Here is a 12,592-nt window from a genome sequence, read left to right on the forward strand (position 1 = left end):
TGCCCACACCCGCAAAGTCGCCGCTGGCTGGTAAAGCCTCCACAAAGACTCTCGTTGACTTCGGAAGGACTCTTGATGTTTTAATTGTTTCGTACGTGTGTGCCTTAGTTGCACAGAAGTCCTGTCACGGTCACCATGGTGTAGTGTAACGACGTAAGTTTCTTATAAATGATTTTCTTTCGACATATGACCATGTGTAGACTTCGTCACCTATGTCAGTTACAATCCACTTCAAAATTATTTATATTCTTCTTAAATTGTCTCAGAATGGTTCTTGAACGAAACTGTAAAACATCATTTGAGTCGTATGCGCAGAATTACGTCACTCGGGCCAATTGGTTTGCGTAAACTTTTTCAGTTTTTTAGATGTCGTTTGTTTCTCCTTAGAAATCATATTGATACACATTATCTGATTTAATCGATATGAGAACCACATTGAATAAACTTTTGAGATTCAAAGTTGCGATGAACGCAATCAAAATTCAATAATCTTGTCAAATATATTATTAATTCATTCACATAATTCCTCATAAATAAATCCTCGGAACACGTATTTCAACTTTAATAGCATCCACTAGTTTATTATCTTCCTACATACAGACGTGAACCTGAGCTTTGACAACATAGGACGAACATTTTCAATAAGATTAAACTCTCTATGACGTCATTGTTGTACAAAACATTACAAAAAAAATCATTTTCAATTTTTTGAAGCACGACGCAACAAATCAGTTTCAGAATCTTCTGTTGCTCTTTGGCTGTCGACCCGCAACGTATAGTGGCCAGTAATTTTCTCTCTGGTCCCGGCAGCGAAGATGCTGTCTCCGTTCGTTGCGCCGAAGCATTCAAGGCAGCCAAATTCATCGTAGAAGACATTGTATTAAAACATGGTGCCACAAGGTCATTAATTACAGATCGAGGGAAAGTTTTTCAATCGAATCTTGTAACAGTGATAAACCGTCGGTGCAACATTACTCATCACATGACAACTGCATACCATCCGCAAACTAACAGGCTTACTGAACGCCTTAATAAGACCTTGGCTGACATGCTATCAATGTTCGTCAGTGTTGTGCAGAGCAACTGGGATGAGGTGCTACCTTTCGTGACATTTGCCTACAACACCACCAAACAAGACACCACAGGATTTACACCGTTTTTCATGGTGCATGGGCGTGAGGCGACGACGATGATGGAGACTGTGTTTCCGTTACATCCTGATGACATGGACGACGACTACATTGGCCAGGTGTTAACTAGAGCTGAGGAAGCTCAGCAGTTAGCTTGACGATCGCCGAAGGTATGACACGAGACACCGTCCTGTTGTCTACCAGCCTGGTGACCTCGTCTGGATCTTCACTCTTGTTCGGAAGGTTGGTCTCTCTGAGAAGCTCCTCAGGTGCCACTTTGGACCTTATAAGGTTGTGAGACAGTTGTCTGATGTTACTTATGAAGTTGAAGATTTCGATCCCAACACAAGATGACGAAAGATCAGAGATACGGTCCATATCCTTTGAATGAAGCTCTATAAGGATCCTGCAACACAGGGTAAATTCGAAGCTCCAGCGACAGGCAGCAAGTGGAAAGGTAATGAAGAATGTAGCGGCAAGGGAAATTCTAAGATGATCACTGCTAGGGCGAACATCTGTCATCGGGAGTCAGAGTATGCAGGACCGATGACTCGTTCCCGGACTAGGAGAATGTAGCACCGAGACACTGTTCTCTTAAGGAGGGAGCAATGTCGCAGAAGAAGCTGAGTAGAGCAGTCACCGTAGTGTAGTGGTTATGATAGTAGATTGTTGCATGGAGGGTTGTGAGTTCAAAACTCACCTGATCTGAAACATTTTAATTTCTGTCTTTGGTTCGAGTACATTCTAGAAGTATCCACATATGGCAAGAATCATTGTACTGGAATATTCTGTAGCTGTATATACACCGTATGTGTTCTCACTGGAGGCAGTTTGCTCTGCACTCTTGTATGTGCAAGTACCGAATAAACCTTCGTTAAGAGAAGTTGGTGTTTGTCATTCATCTTCTTACACCTTCCTCTACGTGATAATATGACCAGGAACTTTAATTTTTACCTTTCTGGAACATAATGCCACTGCAGTCTACTGTTAATTCAGTTATTTTGTCAAAAACCAAATTTCAAACTGATATACAGAAGATTACTACTTTTCAGATGGCAATGGATCTTAGTACAAGAATTAAATAGCTTGTAAATTTATGTTTCCACAAAGAATATTTTGGCATAGAAAAAGAATGACATTTTTTGCCTGTACTCATGGAAACGGACCTTGTGATGGTGTCGATGGCACTGTGAAGAGAATAGCAAATCCACAATTGAGAAAAAGCTGGCATTGAGACTTGTGGATATGATACTGCCAACTGGGAACAGAAATAGTGTTCAGCTTATGTTTTAACAAAATATGAAGGTCTTGAAGTTAAAGTTAATTTCATGCATATCCTATTTAAACTTATACTCAACGGGTATCTGTACATGATGTTATTTGTAAAGTAAACCCAGTAACACCAACATGAAGACTATAACAGAAAAAAATGAAGAGTTTAAAAAAATGTGAGATCATAAAACACATACTGTTTGTATCAGGTGTCATAAGTGATATTTGCAATGTATGTGTTAACAGTAAATTTGGATGTATACGTAGATATATCAAGAATAAAGGTATGTAGATTTCCACTTGAATCTGTAAATTTTACAAAAGTGTCATTTTTCAGTGAAATACGTATTTTTGAAATTTTGTAAAGGTTTGAACCCATGATCACCCCACTTTCATACCTGGGGAATTAGTTAATAATATTGTGAAGTGTTGTATATGATTTTTTGAAAAAAATATTGAAGCTGTGCTCTTTGGTAAAATAAATATTTAAATTTTAATTTAACTTTGAAAAACATTTTTCATTGTAAACCCATATTACATTGTGTATCATAAGAAATTTTATGGAAAATGCTGCAGAATGACACCTCATCCAACATTTTATCTTAATTAGGAGAGTTGCTACAGCAATTTGTAATTACGGCAATTGGGTATTTTTCGCTGATTTTTGATGACTTCACATTTCTGTATTTTCAGAGTGAGTCAATGTATTGTAATGAAACTGAGTATTTTTCTTAATCTATATTAAGTTGTCTGTGTGGCAAGTTTAATCAAAATCTGAGATGAGGAGTAAAATCAGTGTTGACTTGACGTGAAATGACTCTATGATGATGCCCAGAAATGAGGGACATCCTACCCCTCGTTCTTCTCACCACTTGTAAAGTGGTATTCTGCTGCCCACTCAACCTACACAATACCCTGGTCTATCCTCATGCCACTCCCACTCGTAACCTCTTACCTCCGGGGTCATAACTGTGTGGAAGATGGTGCAAAGCCTGCCCAAATCACTCACCCAGCTCATCGTACTCTAGTCCTCTCACAGACTTAACCTGTCACATCAGAGACAGAGCCACCTTAGAAAACAGACATAACATATGCTGCAATTTCTGCACAGCATTTTATGAGGTGCGACCACCAACCAGAAGTTGATCAGGACAAATTATCATGCTCAGCTGTAGCAAAAAGTAGGGTTGATCACCTGGTGGTGGAATACACAGCTGAGTGTACAACATACTCGAGTTCGAGGGCCTCCATCTGTATACTTGTGCCCAGCACCAACTTTTCTGAACTATGTGGATGGAAGTTATCCTTGTACCACATTCTTGCTTTTGTAATCCTCATGGCATCAACCTCTCCTGGTCCATTGCACTCTAACCTGTATCCAACAGGCTTCATTTCCTCTTTCCTGTCATCTTTTCCCAGCCCACGCCTCCTTGTCATTATCATCACATGCCACACGAAATGGCCATGGTGCCTGTGAATCCACTGCCTCTCTCTCCTATATTACTTCCCTGCTGTCTGCTGCCTGCCTCAGAGCCCTTAGTTAAACCCCAAAGTGCTCCTGCAGCCTCCCATCTCCTTTTCCCTGTACACATAAACCCCCCAATCCCAATCAAACTGCTGGAACTGCAGTCCCAGTATTGTATGTTCAGCTGACACAATTTAGCTGCACTGGTGTGTGTGTGTGTGTGTGTGTGTGTGTGTGTGTGTGTGTGTGTGTGTGTGTGTGTGTGTGTTTCCCATTTCTTTGTACTTATCCAGTTGTTCAGTCACTATAGAAACGTAATTCTCTTATCTTCTAGTGCCCCAAAAATCATGAACAATGGCTCTGAAAGACGTTTAAGCATGAAACTTGACGTTTTGTGATATCAGCTTTAGTGGTTTTATCAATCAATCAATTTTCTGATTTGTGGTTTGATGAACACACCTTCATTCAACCTACTCTCGCTGATCTTCAGAAAAACTTCTTTCAGACAATTGAAAGCCTCACTTTGATTTTCAACTGTTTTTGTGAAAATTCTTCATCAAGTCAAATTTAACACAAAATAATGGAAAATTTAGGATGGAATAATGACAAAATCTTGGAAAGGTTAGATTGCGACTCACTGTATGGAGGAAATGTTGAGTCACAGGCAGGCAAAACGTTTCAGCAAAACAGTCAAGGCAGGATTGTAACACCATTAATTCTTTCGAAAACACAAGCTCATATAGTGTGTTGTATTTCCAAGGGTAGCCTTTTTTGAAATATGCAGTGCATCACTAGCAGGGGCCATTTTTTCAGTTATTAAATCTCTCTGTAAAAAAGGTGAAAAGTGAATTAGAGCTGTAAGTCTTTATCCCCAGTTCCATTACTAATATTTTAAATTTTTTTTTTTTCAGGAAGTTATGTTCTGTAGAGTAGTATTTTAACTTGTTACTAATAAAATTCTTAGTAAATCACAAATTTAACTTTTAATCATAATTATATAACAAAAATATAACATGGTAATTTCTTGTGACCACTGGTCATTTTACTGTGTAAGTCACAAATGAACTTTGATTTCTCTTTGGAGTGGACACACAAGTACTATAATAAATTCCAGTAGACATAAAGCAGCAGAAGATATTTTTAAAAGAATTGTTAACTAGAATTTTGCAAGTGATGTCTCTGTTAAAAAGTAAAGAAAAAAAATTCACATTCAGCCTTATGTAGCTAAGACAACCCACGCCAAATATATCCAAAATAAATAAATACACTACTGGCCATTAAAATGGTTACACCACGAAGATGACGTGCTACAGACACAAAATTTAACCGACAGGAAGAAGATGCTGTGATAATCAAATGATCAGCTTTTCAGAGCATTTACACAAGGTTGGCGCCAGTGGCAACACCTACAACATGCTGACATGAGGAAAGTTTCCAACCGATTTCTCATACACAAACAGCAGTTGACCGGCGTTGCCTGGTGAAACGTTGTTGTGATTCTCATGTAAGGAGGAGAAATGCGTACCATCACGTTTCCGACTTTTTATAAAGGTCGAATTGTAGCCTATCGCGATTGTGGTTCATCATATCGCGACATTGCTGCTCGCGTTGGTTGAGATCCAATGACTGTTAGCAGAATATGGAATCGGTGGGTTCAGGAGGGTAATACGGAATGCTGTGCCGGATCCCAACGGCTTTGTATCACTAGCAGTCGAGATGACAGGCGTCTTATCCGCAAGGCTGTAATGGATCGTGCAGCCACGTCTCGATCCCTGAGTCAACAGATGAGGACGTTTGCAAGACAACAACCATCTGCACGAACAGTTCGATGACGTTTGCAGCAGCATGGACTATCAGCTCAGAGACCATGGCTGCGGTTACCCTTGATGCTGCATCACAGACAGGAGCGCCTGCGATGTTGTACTCAACGATGAATGGTCGCATCCATGTTTGGCAACATCGCGGTGAACGTACATTGGAAGCGTGTATTCGTCATCGCCATACTGGCGTATCACCCGGTGTGATGGTATGGGGTGCCATTGGTTACACGTCTCGGTCAGCTCTTGTTCGCATTGACGGCACTTTGAACAGTGGACATTACATTTCAGATGCGTTACGACCCATGGCTCTATCCTTCATTCAATCTCTGCGAAACCCCACATTTCAGCAGGATAATGCATGACCGCATGTTGCAGGTCCTGTATGGGTCTTTCTGGATACAGAAAATGTTCGACTGCTGTCCTAGCCAGCACATTCTCCAGATCTCTCATCAATTGAAAACGTCTGGTCAATGGTGGCTGAGCAACTGGCTTGTCACAATATGCCAGTCACTACTCTTGATGAACTGTGGCATCGTGTTAAAGCTGCATGGGCAGCTGTACCTGTACATGCCATCCAAGCTCTGTTTGACTCAATGCCCAGGCGTATCAAGGCTGTTATTACGGCCAGAGGTGGTTGTTCTGGGTACTGATTTCTCAGGATCTATGCACCCAAATTGCATGAAAATGTAATCACATGTCAGTTCCAGTATAATATATTTGTCCAATGAATACCCATTTATCATCTGCATTTCTTCTTGGTGTAGAGATTTTAATGGCCAGTAGTGTATATCAAAATGCAGTTTTTGCCAAGTTATAGTGGTTTCGTCTTTGTACTGAGCCTGTGTGATATCGGTGAAACTGATACGCAGTGACCACACTTCTTAAGTAGGCATAAGACCTTTTTTTGCTATTCAATGAGTTACATTTCCTTTCTCATAAGATACATTAGAAAAATATTGATTGAAAACATTGCCAATTAGAAAAACTGTCAAGACCATAGAATGTCTCATTATTAGAATGATCAGTTTCGGCAAGTTTAAACAGCCACCTTCAGATTATGAGCACTGTTTGGCTGGAGTTGGCAGCGTGGTAAATGGCTGCGTGTGGACACAACGGCTGCTCGCTCCAGCCAGAAAGTGCTCATCATCTGAAATATGAAATATTTTGCCATCTTGACTATTTCCCCAATTGATCATGAAGAACAGATTGCTGTTACCTCCTTACTATGTTGGTTAAAATCGTGTAAACATGTTGCCTGTCAGTGAATTAATCATTAACAGTCCAATTCTAATTGTTCTGTTTCAGATAAATTACATTCTGTGTTTCCTGCTTGGGTTTCACACTTGTTTATACAGTGTGTGTCTGGAACTCTTGGAGGCTTTACAACTACTTTGTTAACAAATCCTCTTGACATAGTTAGAGCTCGTCTCCAGGTACACCATCAAACTACAGTCTATTCATGTGTTTCATGTGATAAGTAATTTGTGTGTATTATTATTATTATTATTATTATTACTATTATCATTATTATTACTATTATTATTGAGGCAGCAAAAGACATAGTGATGGCATGTCTAAAAGAGTAACTATCTTATTCAATTATTACAACAGTTATATTTATGTATGATAAATGATAAAAATCAAACAATGGAAAATCCAGGATTGAATAATGGCAATATTATGAATAGGATAAATTGCTACTCACCATATAGTGGAGATGTTGACTACTCACACATGAGCACTGTCTCTGGCAGCTGTGGCCAGAGACAGTAATAGTAGTAGTAGTAGTAGTAGTAGTAGTAGTAGTAGTAGTGTGTGTGTGTGTGTGTGTGTGTGTGTGTGTGTGTGTGTGTGTGTGTGTGTGTGTGTGTGTGTGTGTTCCTCAAGAGTCAGTCCTAATTGCATAGCAATGACATTTTTTTGCATTACATACATCTCTGTTTACATAATTAAAACAAAACTATGAGACCAGAACTTTTCCAACCTCCACAAGAGATTTTCTGTTACTCACAGTTGTCATCCCTTCAGTGAAGCCTTTATATACTCAGTGTGCTTTGTAGATAAATGTAGCATTAAACAGCACATATTGAAACAGATCGTGAAACTGATGTCGCAATTAAAATTGTTCTTTTGCATCTTTGCTACCATCTCAGTGTTGCAGAGTGGTTGCTCTAAACTTGGAGAAAACAATTAACTTTTTGTATGTCATAGTGAAAATGATATAATGATTAGGAAATGTGAACTAGAAATTAGAATGCAGTTCTGTAATTTATAGGTGTTTTCAGCAGGGAAGATATAGTTGAACTGAAAAACCTTTATTCTTGTAACAAACTTTCAATATAGATTAAATCCATTAATTGTACACATTAACTTAATATTTTATAAAAATTTACCCACGAGCAATGTTTTTGAGTACTTTCAATAAAAATATTCCAGATTACTTCTATTTTGCAACTCCTTTGTTGTAGCTCGGTCTTAATTTTCACTATATGATCAGTCACATTCGTTTCGGTACAGAGGACATTTTTGCAGCTCTAGATGCATTCTGCTGAAAATAAGCTCACCAGATAAAAATTAGTTACCAGTCTTAAAAGTGTAAGAGCTCAATCTATTTTAACAGCAGAAATGAAATGAAATGAAATGAAATGATCATATGGCATTTATTGGCCGGGATATCCCCTTCGGGGTTCGGCCGCCGTATTGCAGGTCTTTTTAGTTGACAATACTTCGGCGACTTGCATGTCAATGATGATGAAAATGATGAACACACAACACCCAGTTCCCTGCCGGGAATTGAAACCAGGCCCCCTTGCGTGGTAGGCGGTAATGTTACCGCTATGCTTTGGAGGTGGACTTAACAGCAGCTGTAAAATGTGGTAGTATGGGCTGTGCACTCTTGGAAATTGTGAAGTTACCAGGGAAGAAATACAGGTAGTGAAAAGCTACCTACACTTAGTACAGATACCAGCCTGCAGTAATGAGTCAGATGACATAAAAGAAAGGTAATACTTCAGAAGGGAGTTAGACAAGTTTGCAACATATTGCCTATGTTGTTCAACCCGTTCATACAACAAGAGTAAAGGAAACCAAGGGGAACTTTAGAAAAGGATAAGACTAAAAAATCTTGTGGTTTACCAGTCACATTTTAATTCCATCTGAGATGGAAAATTAGTTCAACAGCATGAGCAGTGTTAAGCAAAGCAAACATGTTATAATACGAACACAGTGAAAGTAAAACAGAGATAATGGAATATAATTGAATTAAATCAGGCAATGATTTGCAATTAGATTAGAAAATGACAATAAATTAGTGGATGATGATTGCTATGTGTGCATTAAAATAGCTGATGATGGCTAAAGTAGAAAATACAAAATGCAGACTTACAGTAACAAGAAAAACATTTCTGAAAAGAAAGAGAAAAAGAAAAAATTCTTAACATCAAATATAAACTTAAATGAGAGGAAGTATTTTCTGAAGTTATTTGTCTGGAGTATAGCTTGGTGTGGAAGAGAAACGTGGCCAATAAAGAGTTCAGACATGAAGGAAATACCATATTTACTCGAATCTAAGCCGCACTTTTTATCCGGTTTTCGTAATCCAAAAAACCGACTGCGGCTTAGACTCGAGTGCAAAGCAAGCTGAAGTTATGAAAAATTTTGGTACGTGCCGCCACAACTAACTTCTGCCGTCGAATATATGTAGCGCTACGCAGGCATACTTTGTAGGCACAAAGATAAATATTGACGCCAAAACCTCTGCGTCAGTAAATAAATTTTTTAAAAAGAAGTGGAAGACGAGCTTTTTTTTCTCCGCCACGAGTTTCGACCACTGCATTTTCATACATTATCCAACAAAGTAAATACAAATTCTGTATTGTTCATCTTCGAATGTGGGCACAATTTCAGTGTACTACGAAAATCTGACTGGCAAGACTGTTTGGGATGTTTGTCTATATGGCCAACTCTACGTTCTGAATTTTTTGCTATCTGTGAGAAGAGATGGTTGCTAATAGGAACCTGATGAAATTTGAATCACATACAGTATTCTCTTCACCATAAGAATACTACGAATATAAACATTTTGCCATGTATTCTTTCGTGTTTGCTGCTATCTCATTTAAATCCTGTCTGCCTAATAAACTACGAAACTAGAGTGAGACAGCAGCAAACGCAGAAGAATATATGTATCGTGTCATGTTTATATTCGTATTATTCTTATGCCTAATAGTGATGCAGTCAGAAATGAAGCACGGCAAGTGACTAGATTTTTAAATCTAAGATGACTAATTTCTCTGCAGAATTTGATGTAATAAAGAAGCGGCCGCAAAGATTTTCAAACGGAGAAAAATTTTCGCCTAACTCTCGTTCAGAACATGTTCTATCATACGCAGTCTATTATTTGATTCTTGTTGATCATTATCAAAGAAAGCAGCAGTGTAAGTAACAACAAATAGCAGTCTCTTGCCATTGTTTCGCTAATGAAACGATTCCTCTCTTTTTTTTTTTTATTGTACGCGGCGGTAGCGCGCACAAAAGCAAGCCATGCCGCGAGCCGCGACAGGCCATAAACACGCACTATCAGAATGCGACAAACAATGCACGACACAGTGCAGTAATGCATTTTCAGCTTACGAGTGACGCAAACACCTATAACAAAGAAAACGGCACTTATCAGATCAAAGCAAAATAAGCAATCGATTCAAACCAGACGAAGCACGTGAAAAAGGAAGGGTACCCGTATAAATACGGACGGAGCGCCTGACGCATAGCAATGGCTACGTGGTAAAGCTTAACTGCCAAGCTTACGACTCGAACCAAACTACTGTAGCTGTATCGTCATTCATTCGACCTAAATTGTGTCTCATATTACAATGGACCAACTTTGTTTCGATTTGGAGGTGCGGCCTAAAACTTTTCTCTCCCCTTGAATTTAGAGTCTCAAATTTCAGGTGCGGCTTAGATTCGGGAAATTTTTTTTTTTCCTTTATTTCGAGTCTCATTTTTCAGGTGCGGCTTAGATTCGAGTGCGGCTTAGATTCGAGTAAATACGGTAGAAGCTTTTGAAATGTGCTACTACAGAAGAATGCTAGAGATTAGATACTAATGAACCCATGAACCTTTTCCAGTAGGAAGGAAAAGAGCATTACAGCAAAACTTGTCTAAATGAAGTGATAGGTTGAAAAGATCCTGAAGTAGCCAAGAATAGTTAATTAATGGAGGAAAGTGATGGAGATAGACATTATAAAGGAAACCAGAACTTGACTACAGTCAGCAGTGGATGTAGTTCGCAATAGTTACAGATGAAGAGACTGGCACAGCATAGAGTAGCATGGAGATTTGCACAAACCATTTATCAGACCAGAGCCGACAATACTAATTGTGATATTAATAACAACAATAAATACCTGATCAGTTTTTGTGTGAAAATTGCCAAATTTTTTGATTTGATGCTGCAGATAGGAAAAATTAGTAATGGTGACCAACTGAAAAAACACATTTAATACAGAAGAACCCAACAGAAGGGGCAATAACTGAAAATTACAGGCCAATAACATGTTTACCTAGCATGTTAAAGTTGCTGGCAGGTGTTATAGTAGACAGAATTCAGAACCTTCTGGCATAGTAAGACATCATACTAGTAAGAACAAGAAGATAACAAGATTAGAAATAGTAGCATAAAAGTCCAGCTCCTGATTGACAGAATAATTCGGGAAAACTACAAAAACCTGAAAACAAATCGATATATGATTTCGATAGACTACAAGAAGCCTTTGACTGTCACATAGTTGGATTATAAAGTGCCTGGAAACCATCAGGCTCGGCAGAAACATCAAGAAATTCACAGAAAATATGATGGAACACTGTAAATCAGAACTATATGTTGGAAAAGAAAGCTGTGGACTAGTTAGCATCAGGAAAGGCATTTTCTGAGGGAACCTGTTCTCTGCTGCTGCTCACCATTACCCTTATTCCACAGCCAACCATCTTACAGACAACAAACTTGGGCTGTCAGTGAGAAATCCTCAGAACATATCCCCACATTGATGACCTGGAACTTTATGGAAAATATGGAACTGAATTACAATCTCTGATGAATACAGTCTTAATCTTCTGAAAGATATCAGCATGGAATTTGGGTAAGAAAAGTACAGCATACAGGCAGCAATGCAGGGCAAAAGATCAGAAAATGAAGGCACTGAAATGCTAAATGGACAAACCATTAATTCCCACCTGCCAGAAATGTACAAATACATAGGCATTTTGCTGCTGGTCATCATCAAACACAGACAGGTAAAAGAATGTGGGCACCTTAGATTATACTCAGAATAAATAAATAAATAAACGAACTGAATGGCAGCAACATCACTAAGACACTCAAATTATGAACTGGACCTAAACAGAGTTTGATAATCTGAACAGGAGAACAAGAAAACTTATGATGATTTACTGCACTCTCCACTCTTGCTTTGACATCCATGGGCTGTACTTGTCCATAAAAGCAAGCAATAGAGGACTCGTGCAAGTGAGGCAGATAGTGGAAGAAGAGTAACATACATTGGTAGACTGTGTGAAAGATAGCAACGAATCAGCCCAATTGAATTCAAAAACAGAAAGCTTCTCAAGGTACAGCAAACCAAGAACCAGTACTGGAAAGCTGTACTCCAACGCCTTACTGACAGCCTGTGCAATAAAGCATTGCATGGGCAATTTTTTGGAAAAGATTGAATACAAAGTAAATAAAGAAAAGACTGGTCTTGACATACCAGTGGAACCCTAAAGAAGGAAACTGAAAGACTGGTTTTTGCTGCACAGGCACATGCTGCATCTGAGCTAATGCCATCGAAGCCAGGATTGAGAAATTAGCAGGAGCCCCAGAAGTGCAGACTCTGCAAAGGTGCTGACAC

The 12,592-nt window shown here is 38.9% G+C and overlaps 1 protein-coding gene across 1 annotated transcript in view; it reads left to right on the plus strand.

The window, feature by feature from the left end:
• The window catches only part of LOC126188046 (solute carrier family 25 member 44), a 111,635-nt gene that overhangs the window by 81,491 nt on the left and 17,552 nt on the right, over positions 1-12,592 (plus strand). The window contains exon 5 of the mRNA XM_049929478.1: positions 6,993-7,120. Coding sequence (XP_049785435.1) covers positions 6,993-7,120 — 128 coding nt within the window. The remainder of the gene's footprint in view (positions 1-6,992; positions 7,121-12,592) is intronic.

Source organism: Schistocerca cancellata, chromosome 5 (genome assembly GCF_023864275.1).
Source record: "Schistocerca cancellata isolate TAMUIC-IGC-003103 chromosome 5, iqSchCanc2.1, whole genome shotgun sequence".
Lineage (NCBI taxonomy): Eukaryota > Metazoa > Arthropoda > Insecta > Orthoptera > Acrididae > Schistocerca > Schistocerca cancellata.